Source organism: Pecten maximus, chromosome 3, assembly GCF_902652985.1.
Source record: "Pecten maximus chromosome 3, xPecMax1.1, whole genome shotgun sequence".
Lineage (NCBI taxonomy): Eukaryota > Metazoa > Mollusca > Bivalvia > Pectinida > Pectinidae > Pecten > Pecten maximus.
The window spans coordinates 23,174,619-23,199,991 of NC_047017.1; the positions used below are offsets into that span (position 1 = coordinate 23,174,619).

Sequence of the window (25,373 nt, forward strand, 5' to 3'; positions counted from 1 at the left end):
ACCTGAACAATCCTACACCCAGCTGTGTAATTTAACTGCCAATCAACAAAGTGACAGGCATGTTGTAGTGTTTGATTACAATGTGATGTTTCTATAAATTCTCAATGTGGAGGAAAGAAAATTTTCTGAGGTAGTGGGTAAATAGTAAAATCTTTATTTGTGCTGTCATTATTTTCTCACCTGAATTCCAACTTTGATCACGGACGACATGTAAATATACATACAGTATAAGATCATTGTTCAATTATTTCGATTAAAAACTTGAATAAATTGAGTGCAATTACACAATTTCTACCTACCTGATTTAGGTTATAAACATGTATCTTTTCCTTGATTTATAATTTTTTGTTTGTTTTTATGTGAAAATGCTGAACAAAACACCATGCAATATACGTAAATGAACTACATTCAGATGTGGATGTGGTGCAGTGGTATAAGCTGCTGGTATTTCTTGCTTTGTCATTTGTGTTACTATGTTATATCTAATTATTAACACAATCTATCATATGCACTATGTGTTGTTGGTCTGAAGGTTAAAAATTTGAATTCACTGTCATAGTTGTACTGTGTTGATTATAAATAAACTACATTATATGTACATGAACAACAACACCACCATATCTTTAAAGCTTAATCATTAAGATAATTTTGTTTTACTTTACAAATGAGGTATTTTCTTTTCAAAACAAATAGTTTGTCTTAAGCATCCCTGTTTATGAACTGCAGACGAAATATGGAGTTTTCATTTGATATAAAAGTATCTCTGAATTTGCAAGGTAACTACCCAAGACAAGCTTAAGTTGTTCCATTAATTATCAGGTAGAGAGTTCCCAGCGTTCCTGTCTGACCTCAATGACCCATATAGTTTAAACATAGACTCACAGGAGAGTGATTTTCATTTCAGAAATTATCAAAAAAGGTAAAATTAAGCAAGGACAAAAATATCTAATGAACAATATACATGTATATCATAATCATAGTACCAGGATCCTTTCACACTAGATGACATGTTAATAAACATGTGAATGGCTTGCACTACTCTAAAAACTGAAACGTGAATGTGTAAATTGTAAAAATGAAAATACTATGATCATGTAATCTCTATACATTACACATAAAAAAGTACACGAATATGCTGATGCTGCATTCATGTTGAGTGGATATGTGGAAATGTAAGTAAAGAAAAACACTCAATTTTTGCTAAGATATATTGTGATAATGTATCCAGGTAAATGTTCCTATCTGTCACTGCCCACAAATGCATGCAAGTTTTAGGTAGCTAATCAAGAATTGGATCTTTGTTATACATAATGTATAGATATAGCTTATTGCATCCCCATCAATGGCGGACGGACATTTGACTTGTTTGTGGCTGGGAATCAGTTTCGTGAAGAATCATATAATCAATGAACACAAACTATACAGTCTTGTCTGATAGGGTTATAATGAACATTTGATATAAATATATATTTCAGTCGAAGCTAAATGTTCTTTTGATATAATCTCAATCCCTGCAATATAGAGAAATCACAGAGGTAATTCAAATTAATTAATTTCCATGTACATTTACAAGGTTAGTCTTTCATACCTGTGCTATAATATTCTTCAAGGTATCTCTTTCATTCATGAACTATATAATAATGCATGCACATTGATTTATGAGAAATTGAGAAATATGATATGGTCACTAATGTTTCAAATACATATAATTCTTGAAAAGTGTAAATATTTTGTAGCTTCACGCAAACTGAGATTCTGAAAGCAACCAGGGATAAAAAACATCCACAATATAACATAAAACAAACCCATTTGTACAATGACTAGAATTAGGAAAAGCTTATATAATGGAGGTTAAACAATAGGTTCAGAGCCAATGTATTGTGGTCATACTGGGATATTAATGTGAATAACATAGATATTGAAATCCTGGTTACAATCTCTGCATAAAATAAACTACAGAACTGAAAGTAAAATTTGAAATTCATTTAACAATTGGGGTCCAGATCATGAGTAATTTTGCATATATCTGTTCTTATGAATGTTGTAAGTAAATGGACCCCCTATATACATGTATATATAGTATATATAAGCTTTCCTTGTTATTTGATTATATTTTGTTTTCATATAAACAACATTTCACTAGAATTGTAAGTAATCTAACTGATTATTGCAACAGTATATAGTGTTTGACCATGTATCATCGTCAACACACAACAACACATAAATAATGCTGGAAATGTGCTCAATATGAGTGGAATAACATCTAAAGAAAGAACCATTCCAATTAGACTAGGACTTCAACTACTTTGATTAATGATTAAATATACATATGTACCAGTATTTGAAGCAGCACCTTGAGGCCATTGCACAAATCCTTCTAATAATTCTCAACATTTCGGGGTTTAATTATGCCTTCTCCACTACTGAATAACCAAGTTATCACATGATCAAAATGATTAAGCATTAAAGCTATCTATAACCGGCTCCTTTTCACATTTAATAATGTTGTACCGTATTTATCTTGAAATAAGCCCATTGGGGGCAACATATATACTTTGACTAAATGTAGGTGGGAGTGGGGTGGGGGGATGGGAGAGGGGGGAGGTGAATTGAGTGGGATTCTTATTTCAGGACAATAATCTAGCATTTGTTAGCATTTTTATGTAAATAAAGCAAATATGGGTGGGCTTATTGCCAGATAAATACGGTAATATAAAGCTGAAGAATTATCACAATGATTGGTGAAATATTAAAAATGTTATTTCTGCTTAATTATTTTTAAGGTAAATATAACAAATATATCCAAACATCATGTTTGTAAACGGCATGATACCCATTGCTGATTGCATTATGCTATAGTACACTTATCACCTGTGAGTCGGCCTCATTGGCTTAAGTTATGATAGAAAAATGTAACAGGGCCAATCAGATTGTCTCAAGCGAAACAAGACTTTTCAACTGAGCTGACCCACAGTTGATAAGTGTAGCGTAGCCTGAGCTGATCCACACTTGATAAGTGTAGCGTAGCATAGTGCAAACAACCTTAGGTATCTGACAATGGTAAAATGGATGTTCCATAATTGATTCAACAATTTGTAACAACCACAAAAAACAAACTTGTTTCTTCAACAAGACAGAATGATTTCTACGTTACCTGTGTTTTAACACTGACCTTAGTTGACAGGCTAACTAATCTTGATGCACATGTATGTTTTCAATCATGTAAAACATCAACAGAAAATGATGCCTTTCCTAGATTGGAATGTATTGTAATATTTCATTGCAAAACATCGCAAGTTGTCTCTAAAATCATCACCAGTTCTCACGAATAACAACACCTGTTTTCATGAATAATATCACTAGTTATCCTATGTAACGCCGAACATCACCAGTTGTCGAAAGGAACATCATCATTTGTTAGATGACCTCATTACTGTTGTCATAAACAACATCCCGAGATGTAATAGGTGACAACAAAAGTTGTCTGGGATAATATCTTCTGTTGTCACGCATCACTGAAAACATCACACTTATCACAGATATCAAACCTCTATATTGATATCACTAGGTGTTATTTTCTCGTTTTTTGTCTTTGTCTTCTCTGTCCGTGTATGCCAAACAAGAACCTGAGAACAGAATCACATGAAAATTTCACAATTCACGATGCCATCAATAACCTCATTCATACACAATTTGAAAAACAAAAACTCCATTGAATCACGTGTCTCAATGAGTCATGAACCCCTTTTTGGCTCTCGATTCTGAATTGCATTTCACTTTTTTGACTCACGATTCATTATAAAAACATGTTTTTCAGGGTTGTTTTTTTTCCCTTTTTATTGTCTTAAACACTGATCAGAGTTCATAAAGTTGTTATATTTAACAAAAAAAAAATATTGAATGAGTTGCAGCTTAAGCTCAAAATCTGCCTGAACAACACCCCCCTCTCCCACAAAAAAATATAGCATAATGAGCAAAAACCCATCTGAACCATTGCTTTTGGTTAAATATCAAGAAATAGTACCTTATTACAATTCTCTGCTCTTGGTTCCAAGTCTTTGAGTTTCACACCCAGCTGCAGCAATAATGAGTTTTCCAAGTAACCTCTGGGAACGTTGTTGGAAAACACTGCATTGGAATGACTAAATATAATGGCTAAATTAACTGCAAAACCTGCCATATCAAGGGCAAAAGTTCTCTCAGGCTTCCAGAAGGTATGCCAGCCAATCACCTGTTACAAGAAAGCAAAACATTTTAAATATAGCTATTCTAGTAATGATGAGTACAGAAAACTGGATATCTCATCTCTGAATGTTACAGACAATTCATGTTAAACAATCTTAATGTTATCTCATCTCAGAATGCCATGGAAAGTTGATGTTAAAACAATCGGAAGGGGTATCTCATCTCTGACAGTTTATCTTAAAACAATAAAACTGGATATCTTCCTCAATCCAACTGGGTATCTCATTTATGTACCAAACAAAGTACAAAATTATTTGAGGCAGTACATACTACAACTGACAGATGACAAGCAAGTATATTAAATCAACACCCAATAAGAAATGACTTTACTAGGGAAGGATGAATGATGAATTAACCATTCTGATAAAACCCAAGGTCATATTCACCAACTTTACTACTACAGATAATCACGGTATACTTACACTTCCATTCTGTACCATAGGACTCTCAAACCTCAGGCCTCCCACTATACCTACAGGCCAGACTGACACCTTCTGTGTCTGGCGCATCTGTCACAAATAAAAACATATTTATTTCATATACTTTATAATGTTTTACTTTTCGAAGTTCGTATAACACATATTTTTGTTTTTTCATGTAAAAACATTTTGTAAAAGACATCTTTATCAATTTTGGTAATCAATTTTTAAAGCCTTCCTGAAAGTTGACAATGTACAATATTTAACAATGAAATATAGTAAACAAGTTGATAGTTTAGGTGAAACAACCAGAGTCAATGATCCATACAATTCACTCGTTTTTAAAAAGAGGAAAGAGTCATATAACTCTATACTGTATATGAAGTGGGGCCCATTATCTAATGTACTTCACCTTGTCAAAATACGTTAGTAAATCAAGTTTGGTAAGCGAAGGTACAAAGATGATATGTTCTTGACAATCTTCTTCATGAGAAGATACCAAAACACATAACTCTACATATAGTAGGGCATCTTACTTACAAAATCTGGAAAACATACAAAGTAGACGATATTGAACAAATAAGTGACACATGTACAATTATCACATATTGCTGGACATAATGTAAATCTGAAGCCCTTGATATTGATGTATCTGACCTTGTATACTTCCACACTCTGACTGTAGATACATTGTCAATCAATATCCGTGTTATCTTACCTCCTCAAACAGCTCTAGACTGTAAGTGTTATCGTCATCAGCGAAGTACACCACTCCTTTATTTTTAGATGGATTTAAGGCTGTTCTGATCCAGGTCAGTCCAGCATTTCTCTGTAAAACTCCTCTTGGTTTCAGCCACTGTGGGTCACCAGCCTTTAGCTTCACTTGTTTAGGAGTCAAAGTGTTCAAATGGGTGTTATGAATTCCACAGTTTGCTAAGAAGTTGGTGACGAGCCTTGTTTTCACTTCGGAATCTTCAACAACAATCCAATGAAGATTTCGGACATGTAGAAGTGTGTGTGATAGTCGGGTGAGATCTGCCTTCTGCTCCAGACGTGAGTATGTAGGTGTAATCAGGTACAGTGTCGGTAGGGTGGGGTCATTGTCCCCAGCCACAGGTTTACAAGTCTTTATTTGCAGGAGGTGAGACAATCTCTGTATTTTCTCCTCATACTCTTGCATCTTAGTCTGGATGTTTTCTATCTCCCTGTTTTTATCTGTCACTTGTTGTTTATATGTGTCTATCTGTCTCTCCCTAACCTCCAGTAACTCATCATTGTTACAAAAATACTCTGTAATCAATGAGATATTTAAAGACCAATTACTAAAATTACTGATACTATATACATTTAATCTCTAGTATGCACAGACAGAAAAAACCCACTTTATTTTCTAGAGCTTGAAAACATAATAGATAACAGGGTATTGTACAGTTGAAACATCTATCTTTTTCATATGCCAAAGGTATGCATATATAATATTAGTCTTGTACACCAGTAAATTTAATTTACCCCAGGAACAATGTCTTTATGTTAATATAGCAAGATCTGTTTCCTGTTGATATGTTTTATATAATAGGACTTACCAAAGGTGGAGATGAACCAGGTGAACCCCAGAAAGATGAGGACAGAGTACAGACATAACAGTCTGCTTTGTGTCATCATCACCATGTCACCAGTGAGGCATTCCACACGGTCCTCAACTCAGTCAACAATAGAGCTGAAATAAAAGTATTACTTCACATAGCAGATGCTTTCCTTTCAGATATTGGGTACAACCTTTATTTTTTAAATAGTAATAAGGTTGTATCATTTGCTGGTATATGCTTTGATATACAGATTTTACTTTGCATTTATACAGCATATCACTACCTCCTTATATGAGAATTATTTGATATGTACTAAAAGCGTTTTGCTGAGTGAAATGAACAATTATTTAATGAGTTTAATAAACTTCATATTACATATAGCCACAAGTGTAAGATTCTGTTTAGCACTAACATTTTTACCAATGAAAATTAAGTTAAAAACTTTTAAATTTATTTCTATATACATGCAGGGAAATTTTTAACTCAAACTGTACATTTTTTTCTGCAGAGACAATCATGTACCAGCAGGTTTACTGTGATGTTGTATAGCTATAGTATGTGTGACATCTATAATGTTATTACATGTGTATGTGTCTTACAATATTTATGACATGGTATAACAGGCCATGTCAGTTACGCGATAATTTACTTTACAAAGCTATAATTGTGTCCCCCCCCCCCCCCAAACTCTCAAGCAAGAGAGCTTTCTCTAGCCAAGCAGTACATTGCAGCCAGTATTTACTAGGATTACATACTCCCTCTCCAGGAAAGGACACTTCCTTAAGTTTTCCAGGGATAACAGCAATGCTTGTGGAGCAAGGTTGAGGTTTTCCACCGTCCCTCCCTTTATATACATGGGCACCAAAGTAACAAAGCATATGATTACTTTATTTTAAATCACTTCCCTCACCAGGGATCTAATGATATAAATTAATTACTAGTCTTATGCTCAACTGATGGCACTAGAGAGAATTCTCTCGGGGTTACTCTATATAGCTTCTAATTTAATTGTAGTATATACTAGACCATATGTGTTCGGTTTTGTAATTTTGAGCAATGAACATTACTAGTGGAATAACCATAAAACTTAAAATCCTACATACATTCTAAAACCAATCGCAAAATCTCCGGAAAAATTCTGATAATCCTCCAAAACCTTTAAAAACCCTCAAATCTTGGGTATTGATGTAAATTAAAGTGCAAACTTCGATATCCCCGATTTTACCAAGTGTTATAACGTTTATAAGTGTTGCAGTTATTCGCTGACGATAAACATTTCTCAAAATCAGGAAACCGATCTCATGTGAATTAGACTCTCGAGCTCCTCAAAACATTGTTACATGTCCCTGTGCCTATGTTGTGGCAAAATTGCACCCGTGTTAGGCCAACAGTTTAGTATCGTACAGTAGATATCTAGCACCAACTATACATTTATTTGCTACATCAACCAAATGTGTAAATATGTGTATATCATCAAAGGAACTCTGTAGCTGTATGCATCTGTATACTTACGAAAAGATTGTATTTATCACAACTTAACAGCTGACCGTTCTTGATCCGTTAAGAAAGGCCACTGAAACGCTTATGATACTATTGTATTTCTTTCAAACGCTCAAGTGACGCTCGGTTGTATTTCCTAATATAAAAGTCAATGCATACCCAGGACGGAACTAGGACCGTTTTCGTTTTGATTTGTTCATTCATGGAATAAGGACGGTCATGGTGATTTTGTTGTTGTTTTCAGACAAGCATTTCCAAAGACTTTCAAGGCCTGCAGTAACATTTATAGGTCCGTCAAGATACAACAATATTTTTCTATGCACGTACTGCTTTGATGGATAGGAAACGAACGCACCTAAACATTCCGGAAGTTGAATTGTTCATTCCAACTTTCGTTTTCAAGTACGAAAAGGGTGCTGCAGACTGCAGGCAGACATAAAGATGCTTCTTTCCTTGTAAACACTCTAACATTTAACGAGTAAAAGTGAAGATAGAATGCAACTTGGTTCGAAAACCTTATGTAACTTGTTTCATTTCGGGAAGTGCACATTGTCTCGAAATCCCAGCAACATTTTCCTGATACCCACTTCATCTCTTCAGCAAGTTTCGTTCACTAGTATGGATAGGTACGTAACGAGGAAAGTATTAGCAGAAGATAAAAAGAACGACGAGGCAGCGAAAGCCACTTGCAGCCCAGAAAGAACCTCGCCTCAACAGAAAAGGTTGTCATCACACGAGTCGAAATGGAACAACAAATTTCAAATCGAAAAAGGTATTTGTGTAACCACAGGGACATATACTGTATATAACGTTATATATAGTTTTATATTTATAAATAGGTACTTCTGGCAAAGCTTTTAACATTTGTAGTCTTATTTCATTTCAAAATATTTCATTGTCAACACAACAAATATAAAAAAAAAACAAGTATTAAATTTGACATAGAAAATATTAGGTTGTGACGAGTACCTGTGTTTGAAAGAATGCTAGTCGTTTCGGTAACAAGTCGTTTCGGCAACAAGTCATTTCGGGAGTCCCGAAAAGTCTCTGGGTCGTTTTGGTACATATGCAAGATTTTTTCAGGACTTCGGTAGGACGCTTCGGTACTTAATGAAACAATGCAGATTCTATCATTTTTGTGTTTTCATTGCATTTTTAAGTGACTATAATTGCATCAACAATCTGTTATTGGTATATAATGTTATCATGCTTAATAACCACGACTCGGGTTAATGTCCCTTACAACGTTTACTGTAGACTACCACGTGATAACGTTAAATGATCAACACAAAAACAGCAAAATTCTTACTAAGTTTTCTTTTATTAATATCAAACAATCATAATATACCATCCATAACTCGATATTAAAAATCAACAACAAATATGAGATGCGACCGTTGGACACTACCATTGGGCCAACGTCTTACAACCATCATATTTGTGCTGTAACCGGACCGGGAAGGATAAGAAACACGACCTATACATGGTTGGAATGACTTCAATTATACTTAATCAATTAGAAAAAAAATACATATATTATATGGATAAATGGAGCATTTTGGATTAAGCTATTTTTGTAATTATAGGAAATGGCATGAGTAGAAGGGGAGAGTTAAAACTTCAATTACTGTTTAAGATGAAAAATAATCGAACTCTAGATTTTTCAGATATTCCTAACTATAGGCTTTCTAATACAAGTTAATCTTTTTTACATTCAACTCTTCGTCTATATTTAAATTATAATAATATTTGAATTCTCCTATTAACCTGATAGAAAATGCTGAATGTATATGTGGTAACCCTTTCGAAAATGCCTTTTATTTTTTCTTAATATTTCTGTATCTTTACGTGTTTCTATACATGTATATATTTCTCTATCTTTGCGTATTTCTATACCTTAACATACATTACTCTAACTTTAAGTATTTCTATATCTATATGTACATTTATCTATATATTTCTCTAACTTAACGTATTTCTATAAATGTATATATTTCTCTAACTTTACGTATTCCTATTCAATGTATATATTTCTCTAACTTAACGTATTTCTATACCTTTACATACCGGGTATATATTTCTCCAACTTCACGTATTTAATTCTATACCTACATGTACATACATGTATATATGTGTGTCTCAATTTTGAATACGTAATGAGTTAATAAACCTAATACGAAATCAAAAAAAAAGGATTGAAAGCCTTTATTTCTCGGGCATGGGTTGTTACATACCAATTTTGATTTTGATTGTAATGCTTCTGTAATAGAAATTTGAAATTATGAACCAAATAATAACGTTTTTAGGTACGATCATAAAGAAAAGAACCATCAAATGCTGTTTGTATTATCGATATATTTGTTGTCATAATCAAAATATCTGAAGCGTACTAGGTGTTTATACTGACTGTATATTAAGTATGAATCATTTTAAAAACAGATTAATTTATGTTAATTATGCATTAAAAAATTAAGGTGTTTATTATAATGTTGACTGAAAGTACCGAAACGACTTGTTCATGTCTCCCGAAACGACCCGGACTTCTACCAAAACGACTTCCGAAAAAGTACCGAAACGACTTGTTACCGAAACGACGTGACACCGTTTGAAATTGTGTACCCGAACCCCGAAACTTTGTACTAACATAGTACTAACTACTATAGTTGTTCACTATTCAAAGAATTCATTTAACACAATCAAATCAATGTTCATAATATCAAAGGCTTCTCTTTTTCTATTCTGAACGTCCGTACAGGGCTACAATTTACAAGTCTAAAGCCAACGGGTAACGGGGTGGGGTGCTGGTCGGGGTGTAAAGACCGAGTACCTGGTGCAAAAAATTTGTGCCCGTGACAGCCCTAGAATATATTACAGTAATATATTGAATGTAGGAAGAGTTACAAGCACCAGACAAGTACAGGAATGTAGTGTGTGTTTACCGACAATAGGCTAGGCCTATATTGGTCATTTCCTGTACAGTAGATTTCTGGTATTATGAATATATGGATATATAAAAATGTTGCATAGTGATAAAATAGTAACAAATAATTTACTATAGTAAAAGAAAAACACATGCCCATGCACTCCCTCTCATACTACCATTGGTACTTGGATTATTTTATACACCTTTTATTATATGGTACCACTGACTTGTCTACTGATATAAATGGAGCCATTACTTTTCACATAACAAAATTGTTACTGTTTTGTGGGGAACATGTGTGTTGTTAGTGATTTTATTAAATTTAATTTTAGTATTTTTAGGTTATAATTAATATTAATGAATCTGATAATGATTTAATGATAATGATTTAATGATAAAGGAACACATGGATAGTATCAATGTTGTTCCTAAGTGTTCTAACATATTATATTGATAAGGGATAAATCATCCAAAGAAATGTCTGTTGTTCATATTAGTCAATGATGGACCTGGATTAGAGTGAACATTACCACATACACACATGTATAATGATTAAGTAGTTACCTTATAAGAGTTCAACTAGCAATATAATCTATAAATAGAATAAAAATAATACTTAGGTAAGTTCTATTTAATAGATCACATCCACCAAACATACTTTCAAACAGTGCAGTCTTTGAAGAGATCTCTTTTTGAAAAAGAATATCAGAACTGGAGATTTTCAGTTTTAATTATATTTTTGTTGCTAAATATCCTATAACAACCTCACTTAGTGTTAGAGGAAAAGATACTGGATATAACATATATGTTAGTGTATACAATTAGGTATTCTCTTCAAAAGTCTCTGGTTGGAGGTCAAAATTTACATGGGAGATTGCCAGATTAACTTTAATAAACTGGAGGTTCCAGGCTAAAACAGGAGGCTTTACAGGTTCAATGTATGTCAAAGTTGGAATATTTCAGTTTGAGTCTGCTGACATTGATAAAACATGCATAGAGACTTGAAATTAAAGGATGCATCAGAACTCTAACCACATCTTCTTAATTTGGTCAAACATTTTGCGCACAGAGTTTATGAGGAAAGCTTATCTATAAATAAAATATGACATTAAACTTGATGGGAACAGAATAAAAAGGCTCCAACAGAAAATTGTGATGTTTATTAATATATAATGATAATACAAACTTAGCTAAGAGCAATACAATCACAAAATGTTTCATAAATAAATTCAAAGATCTTCATGATGTTTATTTTTGGAATATAATGCAGTGTTGTTAAAATGGGTAGAATATAGGTATATTGGAACTAATCTGTCATTAAATATTTGTCATATTGTAATTTGTAGTTAAAGTAACAGTATTGATGGTAACCACATACAATGTTGTATATATTCACTTTCTGTTTTGTGCAGCAGTGATATTTTGTGATATTTTGTTATACTTCATTCTTTTTGGGTTTCAGAGAAATATTTGAATATGTCTATAGCAGACAAAAGAAAAGTATACAAATGCAAGAAGTTCTTTGAACTGTCGGACATTCCTACATGGGAAGAATTTTTCTTAGCAAATGAGGAAAGGCTACGAAGGAAATGTAAGTAACCAGTCCTGGGAGAATATTAGAGTTAATTAGAGACCCTGACAATATTATGTTTTATATAGTATTCTCATTCACAGAAACAGAGTTAGTTAAGAAAGCATACACAAACAAATAAAGTGTGATGTTAACTAACATATAATCAATATGTAGATCTTGTGTATACTTATGGAGTACAGTCTGAAGTTAATGCAAATATTTCAACTTTTTGCCTCAGTGAGGAGCAGGAAACTGACAAGGAAGGCTGAAGTAAATGAAACTTTCAACAAGAAGCTAACGTTGTGGCGTGGAGACATCACTGCGTTAGAGATTGACAGCATCGCCAATGCTGCCAATAACTCACTGTTAGGTGGAGGTGGTGGTAAGTCTTTTAGCTCATTAAAGCAGATCTTTAATATCATCTGATCACCACTGCCAATCATACAGTGGATTTGAAGCAAAAACATATTTTGTTTGACCAGATGGTCAGATTTAATTTTATTTGTTGAAGAAGGAATGTTTTGCTATCTCTGACTGACCCCATTGCTTTTCTCCTAAAATTCTGGAAACAAAGTGATGGTGTCATATATTACATCTCAGTGATATGTACCAAAAATAGAAACTTCAACAAATAAGCAATTTTTCTTGTAGCAGTCTAATGGTGCATTGTATAGAGGCATAAAATGAAATCATAACATTGGAGAAGTTATCATTATCAGTGTTACACAATAAATGTAGTTAGTATATTTTCTGTACAGTTAATACGTATGCCACACTGTGATTGGGTGTAAAAGTGACAGAGAACATAATTTATTACATTTTTACCAGTGAAATATCAAAAATTATTCATTCTATAAAAGTGATATTTTTCACTAGTGAAAAATATCACTTTTGCTGATTTGACCAATCAAATTAATGATTAAAAAATACCAAAATCATTGACCAATCAGAAAACCTGACATATATGTCAGCACCTGGACAGGGGGAACTACTGTTTTTGTTTACAAATTATGCTGTAGGCCTAGTTAGCATACAGGGTAGGTTTTTCGTTTAATAAAAAATGTAATAAACAGAATATCTAACAGTGTCTTCAGTGATACCAAATATATTTCACTCTCGTGGCTAATATTTTGATATTTTTCACTCGTGCTGCGCACTCGTGAAAAATATCAAAATATTAGCCCCACTAGTGAAATATATTTGGTATTACTGAAGACACTGTTAGATATTCTCTATACATTCCTTTAGAGTTGTCAGACATTTTGTGATAAAGTGTATACTTATTCCAATGTAGAATTTACAAAATGTAAACCTTAACAAAATTTATTGAATGAAACTATATCTAGACAATATATCTGAAACTCATGACTGAAGCATTTTGAATGCAGTTGTTTTTATTCACATTTGATTCAGTTGATGGGGCTATCCACAGTGCTGCAGGAAGTTGTTTGGTAACAGAATGTAGAACATTGGGAGGCTGTGACACAGGAGATGCCAAAATCACTGGAGGTTGGTATCATCAGTGTACGATAGGACATGCTGGTATCCCATGTATATAGTGTGTCTTTCATACTTTGCTAGGTGAAATCAACATCATTATATATCATTTCATATTTTTGTATATAATTAAGGCACAGGTGCACATTACACAACATAATACAATATAGGCGGTAGTTATTTGCAATTTGAAAATGGATGAGGAAGTTTCTGAGTTTATTCATCTTGACACTATAATTATACAGTGTAATTTTGAAAAGAGGAGAAATAAATTAGAAGAGACGAGATTTTGTCATTTAAGAACACCAGAACTGCATCTTGCTGTAACTTGTTACTTGTTTAACATAATGATGTAATTTATAGCTCTGGATGATGGATTGCATGTGTAGTCTATAGCCCTGGACAACATGTGTGATGTAGTTCTTAGCCCTTGACCACACATATTGTACATGACATTCATAGTTCTGGATCATAATTATCATAATTGCTCTCTGAACCATGTGTGATTTATTTCATAGCTCTGGACCATAGGTGATGCAGTTCATAGCCCTGGACATGTATGATTTAGCTCATAGCTCTGGGTTTTGTGATGCAGTTTATAGCTCTGGACCACACATAATGTACATGAAGTTCATAGCTCTGGACCATATTTATTGTAATTGCTCTCAACCAATATATGATGTAATCCATTGGTATGAGTTACATAATACAACATGTATATGTTGTTCATAAACTTTCTTAATTTTAACAAACATTTCTTGATTTGTAGGTTTTAAACTTCCATCAAAGTGTGAGTATATTTCATATCATTTTAAGATTATGTGTATGCTGAATTCATTGTACCAGAAAAAATACTTTGTACAACTGTTAATGCTGGTAAAAACGTACAATCTGTCTGTAATTCAAAAAAGAGAAATCGGCTCAACATGATTTCTTCAGAAGAAATGATATGATCAAAGTTTGGAAGTGCTGTATAACACCTTAATATATACATTGTATATGTGTTGTGTTGTTTCATGTCCTATCAGATGTCATCCACACTGTTGGCCCAATCGGAGAGAACCCAGAGGCACTTAGGAGTTGTTATACTACATGTCTGGATCTTATGGTGGACAACAAATTGAGATCAATTGTAAGTTAATGTTTTTAAAAATTTACTGGAAAAAAAACGCCTTGAAAATGTTGTTCATTAAAATTGTTGATTTTGTATTTTGTAAACAGATATGGCAGTGGTATGATAGAGTCATTTAAATGATGGGAGATATATATTGTGCACTTTAATTCAATTGACATTTCATGTTTTAGAAACTATTATAAGCTAATATAATCAGTCAACAAAATACAGTGTGACTGATTATAGAATAACATGGTCTATCACAGTAATTGTAGGGTAATTATGATGTCACAATGTTGTGTATCCATAACATCACAATGTTTACATAACAACCATCTTATACTTCAAAAGTGTATATGTGTAACCCTGGTAAATACTAGCCGCAATATACCGCTCGGCTAGGGAGATCTTCTCTTTAGCTCGATCAGTTGAGCGTAAGACTAGTAAGCCAGAGGTCCCAGGTTCGATCCCTAGCGGAGGCAGTGATTTAAATTTAATTAATCATGCGCTCTGTTACATATGAAATTTGTAAAAGTTGTCCTGATGATGGCCGCCTAGTGGGTGAAACATGTTGACGACATCTAGACCACAATAAAGAAGAAAACTATTCATGGATGTTAAGAAGCCTTTATATCTAAATATCACATTTTATATATTAAATAACCTATCTTAACCAGATGTCATGGAGACTGAAATGTTATGTTGGTTTATACAGGAGTTTAATTCATAGGGCATCAGCAGATCTCTGTATTACACAGTCACGTTTTGTAGTGTTCGTTTGAAACAGAGAAAATAAACATGGTCATAGTGGTGCTAAGATACAGTGCTTTATCTTTCTGTATACATATATACTTATATTACCCAATAATGTAAAGTAGGTCATGATTATAATGTATAAGACATTCTTTTCAGTTTATAGTCCTCTACCATCTCAAACTGAAGATCATATTCACAGATAGAACACTGAAATTAACCTCAATATTAAAGGCAATATGACCTTCATCTTGATTTTGAAAAAAAAAAAAAAATATAATAAAAAAAAAAAATACCACAATTGTGTAGGACATTTAGATTGTCAACTGCCAAGATAATTGGTTGGGACAGAAATAAAAAAAAATTGTTGTTAGAAGAACTATGTACAAGGAATGAAAAAAAAAACCCAAAAATTTCAGAAAAAGGCCAGGTTCAGATCAGACAGATAGCTAGAGTATTGTATAACATGATTATAGACAGAAAATGCTCAGACCAAATAACGTAGCCAGTATAGACAGGATCAGGATTAGATAGGCTACACTGTTATACAAGATCTGGATTTGACAGGCTATACTGTTCGACATTATCTGGATTAGACAGGCTATACTGTTAGACATTATCTGAATTAGACAGGCTATACTGTTAGACATTATCTGGATTAGACAGGCTATAATAATACTGTTAGACAGTATCTGGATTTGACAGGCTACACTGTTAGACAAGATCTGGATTAGACAGGCTATACTGTTAGACATTATCTGGATTAGACAAGCTATACTGTTAGACATTATCTGGATTAGACAGGCTATACTGTTAGACATTATCTGGATTAGACAGGCTATAATAATACTGTTAGACATTATCTGGGTTAGACAGGCTATACTGTTAGACAAAATCTGGATTAGACAGGCTATACTGTTAGACATTATCTGGATTAGACAGGCTATAATAATACTGTTAGACATTATCTGGGTTAGACAGGCTATACTGTTAGACAAAATCTGGATTAGACAGGCTATACTGTTAGACATTATCTGGATTAGACAGGCTATACTGTTAGACAAGATCTGGATTAGACAGGCTATAATGCTAGGCAGTATCTGGATTAGACAGACCATACTGTTAGACATTATCTGGATTTGACAGGCTACACTGTTAGACAAGATCTGGATTAGACAGGCTATAACGTTAGACATTATCTGGATTAGACAGGCTATACTGTTAGACATTATCTGGATTAGACAGGCTAAACTGTTAGACAAGATCTGGATTAGACAGGCTACACTGTTAGACATTATCTGGATTTGACAGGCTACACTGTTAGACAAGATCTGGATTAGACAGGCTACACTGTTAGACATTATCTGGATAAGACAGGCTACACTGTTAGACAAGATCTGGATTAGACAGGCTATACTGTTAGACATTATCTGGATTAGACAGGCTATACTGTTAGACATTATCTAGATTAGACAGCCTATACTGTTAGACATTATCTGGATTAGACAGACAATACTGTTAGACAGTATCTGGATTAGACAGGCTACACTGTTAGACAGTATCTGGATTAGACAGGCTATACTGTTAGACATTATCTGGATTGGACAGGCTACACTGTTAGACATTATCTGGATTGGACAGGCTATACTGTTAGACATTATCTGGATTTGACAGGCTACACTGTTAGACAAGATCTGGATTAGACAGGCTATACTGTTAGACATTATCTGGATTAGACAAGCTATACTGTTAGACACTATCTGGATTAAACAGGCTTTACTGTTAGACAGTATCTGGATAAGACAGGCTACACTGTTAGACAAGATCTGGATTAGACAGGCTATACTGTTAGACATTATCTGGATTAGACAGGCTATACTGTTAGACATTATCTAGATTAGACAGGCTATACTGTTAGACATTATCTGGATTAGACAGACTATACTGTTAGACAGTATCTGGATTAGACAGGCTACACCGTTAGACAAGATCTGGATTAGACAGGCTATACTGTTAGACATTATCTGGATTAGACAAGCTATACTGTTAGACATTATCTGGATTAGACAGACTATACTGTTAGACATTATCTGGATTAGACAGGCTATAATAATACTGTTAGACATTATCTGGATTAGACAGGCTACACTGTTAGACAGTATCTGGATTAGACAGGCTATACTGTTAGACATTATCTGGATTAGACAGGCTATAATAATACTGTTAGACATTATCTGGTTTAGACAGGCTACACTGTTAGACAGTATCTGGATTAGACAGGCTATACTGTTAGACAGTATCTGGATTAGACAGGCTATACTGTTAGACAAGATCTGGATTAGACAAGCTACACTGTTATACAAGATCTGGATTAGACAGGCTATACTGTTAGACATTATCTGGATTAGACAGGCTATACCGTTAGACAAGATCTGGATTAGACAGGCTACACTGTTAGACATTATCTGGATTAGACAAGCTATACTGTTAGACAGTATCTGGATTAGACAAGCTACACTGTTAGACAAGATCTGGATTAGACAGGCTATACTGTTAGACAAGATCTGGATTAGACAGGCTATACTGTTAGACATTATCTGGATTTGACAGGCTACCCTGTTAGACAAGATCTGGATTAGACAGGCTATACTGTTAGACAGTATCTGGATTAGACAGGCTATACTGTTAGACAAGATCTGGATTAGACAAGCTACACTGTTATACAAGATCTGGATTAGACAGGCTATACTGTTAGACATTATCTGGATTAGACAGGCTATACCGTTAGACAAGATCTGGATTAGACAGACTATACTGTTAGACATTATCTGGATAAGACAGGCTATACTGTTAGACATTATCTGGATTAGACAAGCTATACTGTTAGACACTATCTGGATTAGACAGGCTATACTGTTAGACAGTATCTGGATTAGACAGGCTATACTGTTAGACAAGATCTGGATTAGACAGGCTATACAGTTAGACAGTATCTGGATTTGACAGGCTACACTGTTAGACAAGATCTGGATTAGACAGGCTACACTGTTAGACAAGATCTGGATTAGACAGGTTATACTGTTAGACAGTATCTGGATTAGACATGCTATACTGTTAGACATTATCTGGATTAGACAGGCTATACTGTTAGACATTATCTGGATTAGACAGGCTACACTGTTAGACAAGATCTGGATTAGACAGGCTATACTGTTAGACAAGATCTGGATTAGACAGGCTATACTGTTAGACAGTATCTGGATTTGACAGGCTATACTGTTAGACAAGATCTGGATTAGACAGGCTATACTGTTAGACATTATCTGGATTTGACAGGCTACCCTGTTAGACAAGATCTGGATTAGACAAGCTATACTGTAAGACAGGATCTTGATTAGACAGGCTACACTGTTAGACAGTATCTGGATTTGACAGGCTACCCTGTTAGACAAGATCTTGATTAGACAAGCTATACTGTAAGACAGGATCTGGATTAGACAGGCTACACTGTTAGACAAGATCTGGATTAGACAAGCTATACTGTTAGACAAGATCTGGATTAGACAGGCTATACTGTAAGACAGGATCTGGATTAGACAGGCTACACTGTTAGACAAGATCTGGATTAGACAGGCTATACTGTTAGACAAGATCTGGATTAGACAAGCTACACTGTTATACAAGATCTGGATTAGACAGGCTATACTGTTAGACATTATCTGGATTGGACAGGCTACACTGTTAGACAAGATCTGGATTAGACAGGCTATACTGTTAGACATTATCTGGATAAGACAGGCTATACTGTTAGACAGTATCTGGATAAGACAGGCTATACTGTTAGACATTATCTGGATAAGACAGGCTATACTGTTAGACATTATCTGGATAAGACAGGCTATACTGTTAGACATTATCTGGATAAGACAGGCTATACTGGTAGACAAGATCTGGATAAGACAGATACTGTACAATCCAAAACAGTAATATGCAAATAATGAAGAGCAATTCATATCTATGTAAAATGAAATATATAATTGTTTCTGATTTTGTTTATTTCAGGCCTTTCCTTGTATTTCTACTGGAATTTATGGTGAGTTACATTTAGGATAGAATTGAGAAAATAAGAATAGGATATGATATCTACCACTGTGATATGTTACCCCTCCAGTAGAGATTATGATATCTACCATTGTGTTGTGTTACCCCTTCAGTAGAGGTTATGATATCTTCCATTGTGTTATGTTACCCCTCCAGTAGAGATTACAATATCTACCACTGTGTTATGTTACCCCTCCAGTAATTATTGAGATATCTACCATTGTGTTATGTTACCCCTTCAGTAGAGATTATGATATCTACCACTGTGTTATGTTACCCCTTTAGTAGAGATTATGATATCTACCATTGTGTTATCATAATCTCTACCCCTCCAGTAGAGATTATGATATCTATCACTGTGTTACTACCCCTTCAGTAGAGATTATGATATCTACCGTTGTGATATGTTACCCCTCCAGTAAAGATTATGATATCTACCATTGTGATATGTTACCCCTTCAGTAGAGATTATGATATCTACCATTGTGATATGTTACTCCTCCAGTAGAGATTATGATATCTACCATTGTGTTGTTACCCATTCAGTAGAGATTACAATATCTACCATTGTGTTATGTTACCCCTCCAGTAGAGATTATGATATCTACCACTGTGTTATGTTACCCTCCAGTAGAGATTATGATATCTACCATGGTGATATGTTACCCCTCCAGTAGAGATTATGATATCTACCATTGTGTTATATACCCCTTCAGTAGAGATTGAGATATCTACCAGTGTGTTATGTTACCCTCCAGTAGAGATTATGATATCTACCATGGTGATATGTTACCACTCCAGTAGAGGTTATAATATCTACCATTGTGATATGTTACCCCTCCAGTAGAGATTATGATATCTACCATTGTGATATGTTACCCCTTCAGTAGAGATTATGATATCTACCATTGTGTTATGTTACCCCTCAAGTAGAGGTTATGATATCTACCACTGTTTTATGTTACCCCTTCAGTAGAGATTAAGATATCTACCATTGTGATATGTTACCCCTCCAGTAGAGATTATGATATCTAGTTATCTACCACTGTGCTATGTTACCCCTTCAGTAGAGATTATGATATCTACCATTGTGATATGTTACCCCTTCAGTAGAGATTATGATATCTACCATTGTGATATGTTACCCCTTCAGTAGAGGTTATGATATCTTCCATTGTGTTATGTTACCCCTCCAGTAGAGATTACAATATCTACCACTGTGTTATGTTACCCCTTCAGTAGAGATTAAGGTATCTACAACTGTGTTATGTTACCCCTTCAGTAGAGATTAAGATATCTACCACTGTTATGTTACCCCTCCAGTAGAGATTATGATATCTACCATTGTGTTATGTTTTTCCCCTCCAGTAGAGATTATGATATCTACCACTGTGCTATGTTACCCCTTCAGTAGAGATTAAGATATCTACCACTGTGTTATGTTACCCCTCCAGTAGAGGTTATAATATCTACCACTGTGTTATGTTACCCCTCCAGTAGAGATTATGATATCTACCATTGTGTTATGTTTTTCCCCTCCAGTAGAGATTATGATATCTACCATTGTGATATGTTACCCCTCCAGTAGAGATTATGATATCTACCACTGTTATGTTACCCCTCCAGTAGAGATTATGATATCTACCATTGTGTTATGTTTTTCCCCTCCAGTAGAGATTATGATATCTACCATTGTGATATGTTACCCCTCCAGTAGAGATTATGATATCTACCATTGTGTTATGTTACCCTCCAGTAGAGATTATGATATCTATCATGGTGATATGTTACCCCTCCAGTAGAGGTTATAATATCTACTACTGTGTTATGTTACCCCTTCAGTAGAGATTAAGATATCTACCACTGTGTTATGTTACCCCTCCAGTAGAGATTATGATATCTACTACTGTGTTATGTTACCCCTTCAGTAGAGATTATGATATCTACCATTGTGATATGTTACCCCTTCAGTAGAGATTAAGATGTCTACCATTGTGATATGTTACCCCTCCAGTAGAGATTATGATATCTACCATTGTGTTATGTTACCCCTCCAGTAGAGATTATGATATCTACCATTGTGTTATGTTACCCCTCCAGTAGAGATTATGATATCTACCAATGGTCTGTTTAACAGGGTATCCCTCCAATAAAGCAGCTGATGTTGTTTTATCTACCATGAGAGAGTGGTTGGAAGACTCGGACAATGGAGATAAGGTATATTAGTGGCCTGAAAAGCAGTGATAATTAAGTGTTTGACAAACATAAGAATTTTCAGTCTGAGTACTTATCTACATTGCTTTGAAACATTCATTAATCAATCTAAAACACAATACTTTGAAGTCAGTGAAGATTTGTACCAATTTCTACATGTCTTACATGTGTCAGTCTTATCAATCTTTCCTGTTAATAACCACCAGGACCCAGTTGTTAAATGGTGATTATTAGACACTTGTTTAGTGAAAATCTCATTACTCCTTTACTCTAAAACCTGTGTGTGCGAGACTGACTACAGTTCCATAAGTCTTGTAAAGTTAGTTTTACCAGAAATGGTTTTTATTGGTAATTAAAAACTTGTTAAACTGTGATTAGCCTAATCACATTTGGAATGACTTGGCTCTTATCACCAGGTACATTAACTATAGTGATGTCTAGTGTCTGCTGCCTCTGTATAAACCCTGTGATATTCTACCAGTATGTAATTAGGTTGGAGTCAGTTGCTGGGGCCAAGTATCAGTTGACCACTCTGGCACTCATCACAAATAAAGAGTTAAAGTACATATACTGTGGAATTGAACTATATTTAGTATATGTAAGTTGTAGCTCTGGTAAATACTAGTGACTAATCATGATCAACAGAATGTTTACTTGCAAATCACAATCAATAGGATGTTTAATTCCTATAATCACAATCAACAGGATGTTTGCTTGAAAAAGTCACATGATTATTTGATATTTTTTACTTTTGAATGAAAAAAAATCACATTAATTTTTTTTTGTTGATAAGAAATACATGTAACATGATTGTCCTTGGCAAGGAATTATGAATGATAATATTTCATTCTACATTGTATAATATATTATCCCCATAATGAGGTAAGTATCTCCCCTGGTGGACACTATACATATAGGGTCGAGACAGATAGTACTTTCTGTTTACCTGAGTGTCTTCATGATCACAACACAAATGAGTTTCACCTTAACTTTTACAGGTGGACAGGATCATCTTCTGTTTGTTTATGCCCCAAGATGTCGTTCTTTATGAGGAACTTATGCAGTTATATTTCCCAGTTCCTTCAAGCTTAGAGAAGAAAGGAAATGGTGATGGTAAGGCAATACATAGCTTTAAAAATATGTATCGATTACTTTTTTTGTGAAAAAAAAACTTGAAGATGATTATTGTCATAATATATATTTTCATGTGGATGCTTTTCTTTTTAAAACAGGTTCAGTATCAGATCAAGAGGAAAAACATTCAAAGAAATCACCAGAAAAGAAAGAGAATGCTACCATACCTAGTCATGTGACTAGAAAAGTATTAAAAGATGCAGAAAGAAATTCTACACAAGATGGAAAAGAAACTGAAGAGAAAGTTTCAGAAGGAAATGCAGGAGGAGCTCAACCCAAAACTCCTTCAGCTACAGCTGGGACAGATGTAGAGCCAGCAGCCAAGAGGAAGCCTCCTCTCAGCTCTGAGGAAGTATTGAAAGATATGAAGTCAAAAAAGATAGAAGAAGATAATGCTGAAAATGATTCCCCTTGTTCTCACAATAAAGAGAGCCAACCTTCCCCAATGGAATGTACAAATGATCCTAATATGAAAACAAAATTATAGACTGTCATCAGGATTAGTTTTCCTCTCTTCTAAAGTGGTATATTAATTGAGAATATAGATAGAAACTGTTGTTGGTTGTCAAGTCAAACACACTGAATTATAAAGGATATGAAACTCAATATTGTATACACACTGTATTTTCATACAATTAAGCTGCCATGTGTGTAGAAATGTTATAATTTGTGGTTAGATAATAAGGAAATAATTAACTTTTCAAAATATTATGTTCCTTTAATTTATTTTGAGGACATAAAGCGAACTATTTCTTACAATATTTTTTCCTTTATTACATTAACAACAATCTGTCAACATTAAAAATGAAGCAACTTACGTTCGTGAATATGTAGTCTGTGTGTGGTGCCCACTTGTGATGTTTGGCTCATTGTGCTATGTGTAGCGGATTGTAATTGACATGTCCATGTATTAAAACCTGTTCTATCTAGATGTCCTAAACTTGTGGAGATGACCTATAAACTAAGAATAAAGTAAATTTTGTGGGGTTTTAATTCAAATTAATTGCATTCTTGTAAAAGTATGTACATGTAATCTAGTCAGCAGTTGAATGGCTTTAATACAAGGTTTAACAGCAACTTTACTTTCTCAGTAATTTGTATCATTTTTCATTTAATAATATATATACATATACTCTAATTAATTTCTTAATGTTTGAACATTTGCTTTACTGGTGTATATTGAATTAGAATGATTAACTGTTTTGTACAGAAAAGATTTTGTACACATGAGAAAGATTTGTATTTGCAATTTGAACTAAAGTGGTGAAAAATTGGTATATTGTTATTATTAGGACATGCAGTTATATATTGAAAAATAGTACGATTACAATGTATAAGCCTAGTTAAAGGATTGCAGATTTGGATTATATCCAGGTGGTGTGATGGAGATATGGAAATGTACAAGTAGTTTGAAATGAACTTGAAGACTTTAGAGGATTACTGCTGCATAGAATATTAGAGACGTGTATGTGAATGACATATTCTCTCCTTCATCCTCTCTCAATGGTACACAGTACAATGGTACACAGTACAATGGTACACAGTACAATGGTACTCAGTAGACTGTACATTCATCCTTGGAAAAATGTCCAGCAGTATGATTTAAAAGATTAAAGATAATAATTGCTTCCAGATCAATAATGCTTAAACTCATACAATTTCAATTATAAAATCAAAGCAGTAAACACACCTATTCCTTGTATTCATATTTTAAGTTTTGCCAATTTCGAAATATCGTTTTGTTGAAGCAGGCATATGTTCCTTTTGTTACAATGTTAATAAGCATTTGGCTGGTGAAGTTTATAAATGTGTAACATTTTTTTCTAATTGTTCCCTTGTGATGAGGTAATTGTAATTCTATCTGTTATTTACTTTTAAAGATTACGAATAAAGTATTACTTTTCTAAGTTCAGTTGGAATTTTATTTCTGTCAGCTAGAGTGTGCTTTATCAAGAATGTAAATGAGTACAGCATCATCAGTGGCACAGTAGAGATATTAAAGTCCCCTACCACTAAAACAAAAGAGTCCTCACATCTGTGGGTCCTGTATGATTTGGTCTTCAGTTTCTGAATGCTTTCATTATCCCCTCGGGACGAAAGTCGGGGAGGGGATATAGCATTCCGTTCGTACGTACATATGTTCACTTTTTGTCAGCGCTCTTGCGACTTCATTTTTTAATGGATTCTGACCAAACTTCATATATGGGTCCAGCATGGGAATACCTCGAACGAGTTCATGTTTCAGGGTGCCAAGGTCAAGGTCACCATTACTATTTATAAAAAATCTTTGTCGGCACTCTTGCAACTTCATTTC

At 34.1% G+C, this 25,373-nt stretch overlaps 2 protein-coding genes across 3 annotated transcripts; one reads left to right on the plus strand and one right to left on the minus strand.

Annotated features, from left to right (window-relative positions):
• Positions 1–856: 856 nt before the first annotated feature.
• Positions 857–7,930, minus strand: LOC117323607 (galactosylgalactosylxylosylprotein 3-beta-glucuronosyltransferase 3-like). 2 transcript variants are annotated; one of them, XM_033878922.1, is made up of 6 exons: positions 7,763–7,930; positions 6,248–6,381; positions 5,383–5,954; positions 4,668–4,754; positions 4,025–4,231; positions 857–3,626 (listed from the first exon to the last, which is right to left on the minus strand). In XM_033878922.1, the coding sequence occupies exons 2-6, from the start codon at positions 6,330–6,332 to the stop codon at positions 3,543–3,545; spliced, it is 1,035 nt and encodes a 344-aa protein (XP_033734813.1). In that variant the 5' UTR covers positions 6,333–6,381; positions 7,763–7,930; the 3' UTR covers positions 857–3,542. The 2 variants fall into 2 exon arrangements, with proteins under 2 accessions (XP_033734813.1, XP_033734814.1); XM_033878923.1 differs by lacking the exon at positions 7,763–7,930 and having other exon boundaries at positions 6,248–6,882.
• A 135-nt stretch (positions 7,931–8,065) lies between these two features.
• Positions 8,066–24,966, plus strand: LOC117323606 (ADP-ribose glycohydrolase MACROD2-like). Its single transcript, XM_033878921.1, has 10 exons — positions 8,066–8,522; positions 12,136–12,264; positions 12,485–12,628; positions 13,660–13,755; positions 14,513–14,533; positions 14,772–14,875; positions 19,673–19,703; positions 21,849–21,928; positions 22,924–23,038; positions 23,158–24,966. Exons 1-10 carry the CDS (start codon positions 8,246–8,248, stop codon positions 23,544–23,546), a joined length of 1,386 nt encoding a protein of 461 aa, XP_033734812.1. The 5' UTR covers positions 8,066–8,245; the 3' UTR covers positions 23,547–24,966.
• Positions 24,967–25,373: the final 407 nt, after the last annotated feature.

Excerpts from the sequence above, each read along its gene's own strand:
- LOC117323607 (XM_033878922.1), bottom strand. The coding sequence starts at position 6,332 with ATGGTGATGATGACACAAAGCAGACTGTTATGTCTGTACTCTGTCCTC. Across the intron at positions 5,955-6,247 it reads CTGGTTCATCTCCACCTTTG|AGTATTTTTGTAACAATGAT; the intron begins GTAAGTCCTATT and ends CATTGATTACAG. Across the intron at positions 3,627-4,024 it reads GAGCAGAGAATTGTAATAAG|GTTCTTGTTTGGCATACACG; the intron begins GTACTATTTCTT and ends TTCTGTTCTCAG.
- LOC117323606 (XM_033878921.1), top strand. The coding sequence starts at position 8,246 with ATGCAACTTGGTTCGAAAACCTTATGTAACTTGTTTCATTTCGGGAAG. Across the intron at positions 8,523-12,135 it reads CAAATTTCAAATCGAAAAAG|AGAAATATTTGAATATGTCT; the intron begins GTATTTGTGTAA and ends TTTGGGTTTCAG. Across the intron at positions 14,534-14,771 it reads TTTTAAACTTCCATCAAAGT|ATGTCATCCACACTGTTGGC; the intron begins GTGAGTATATTT and ends ATGTCCTATCAG.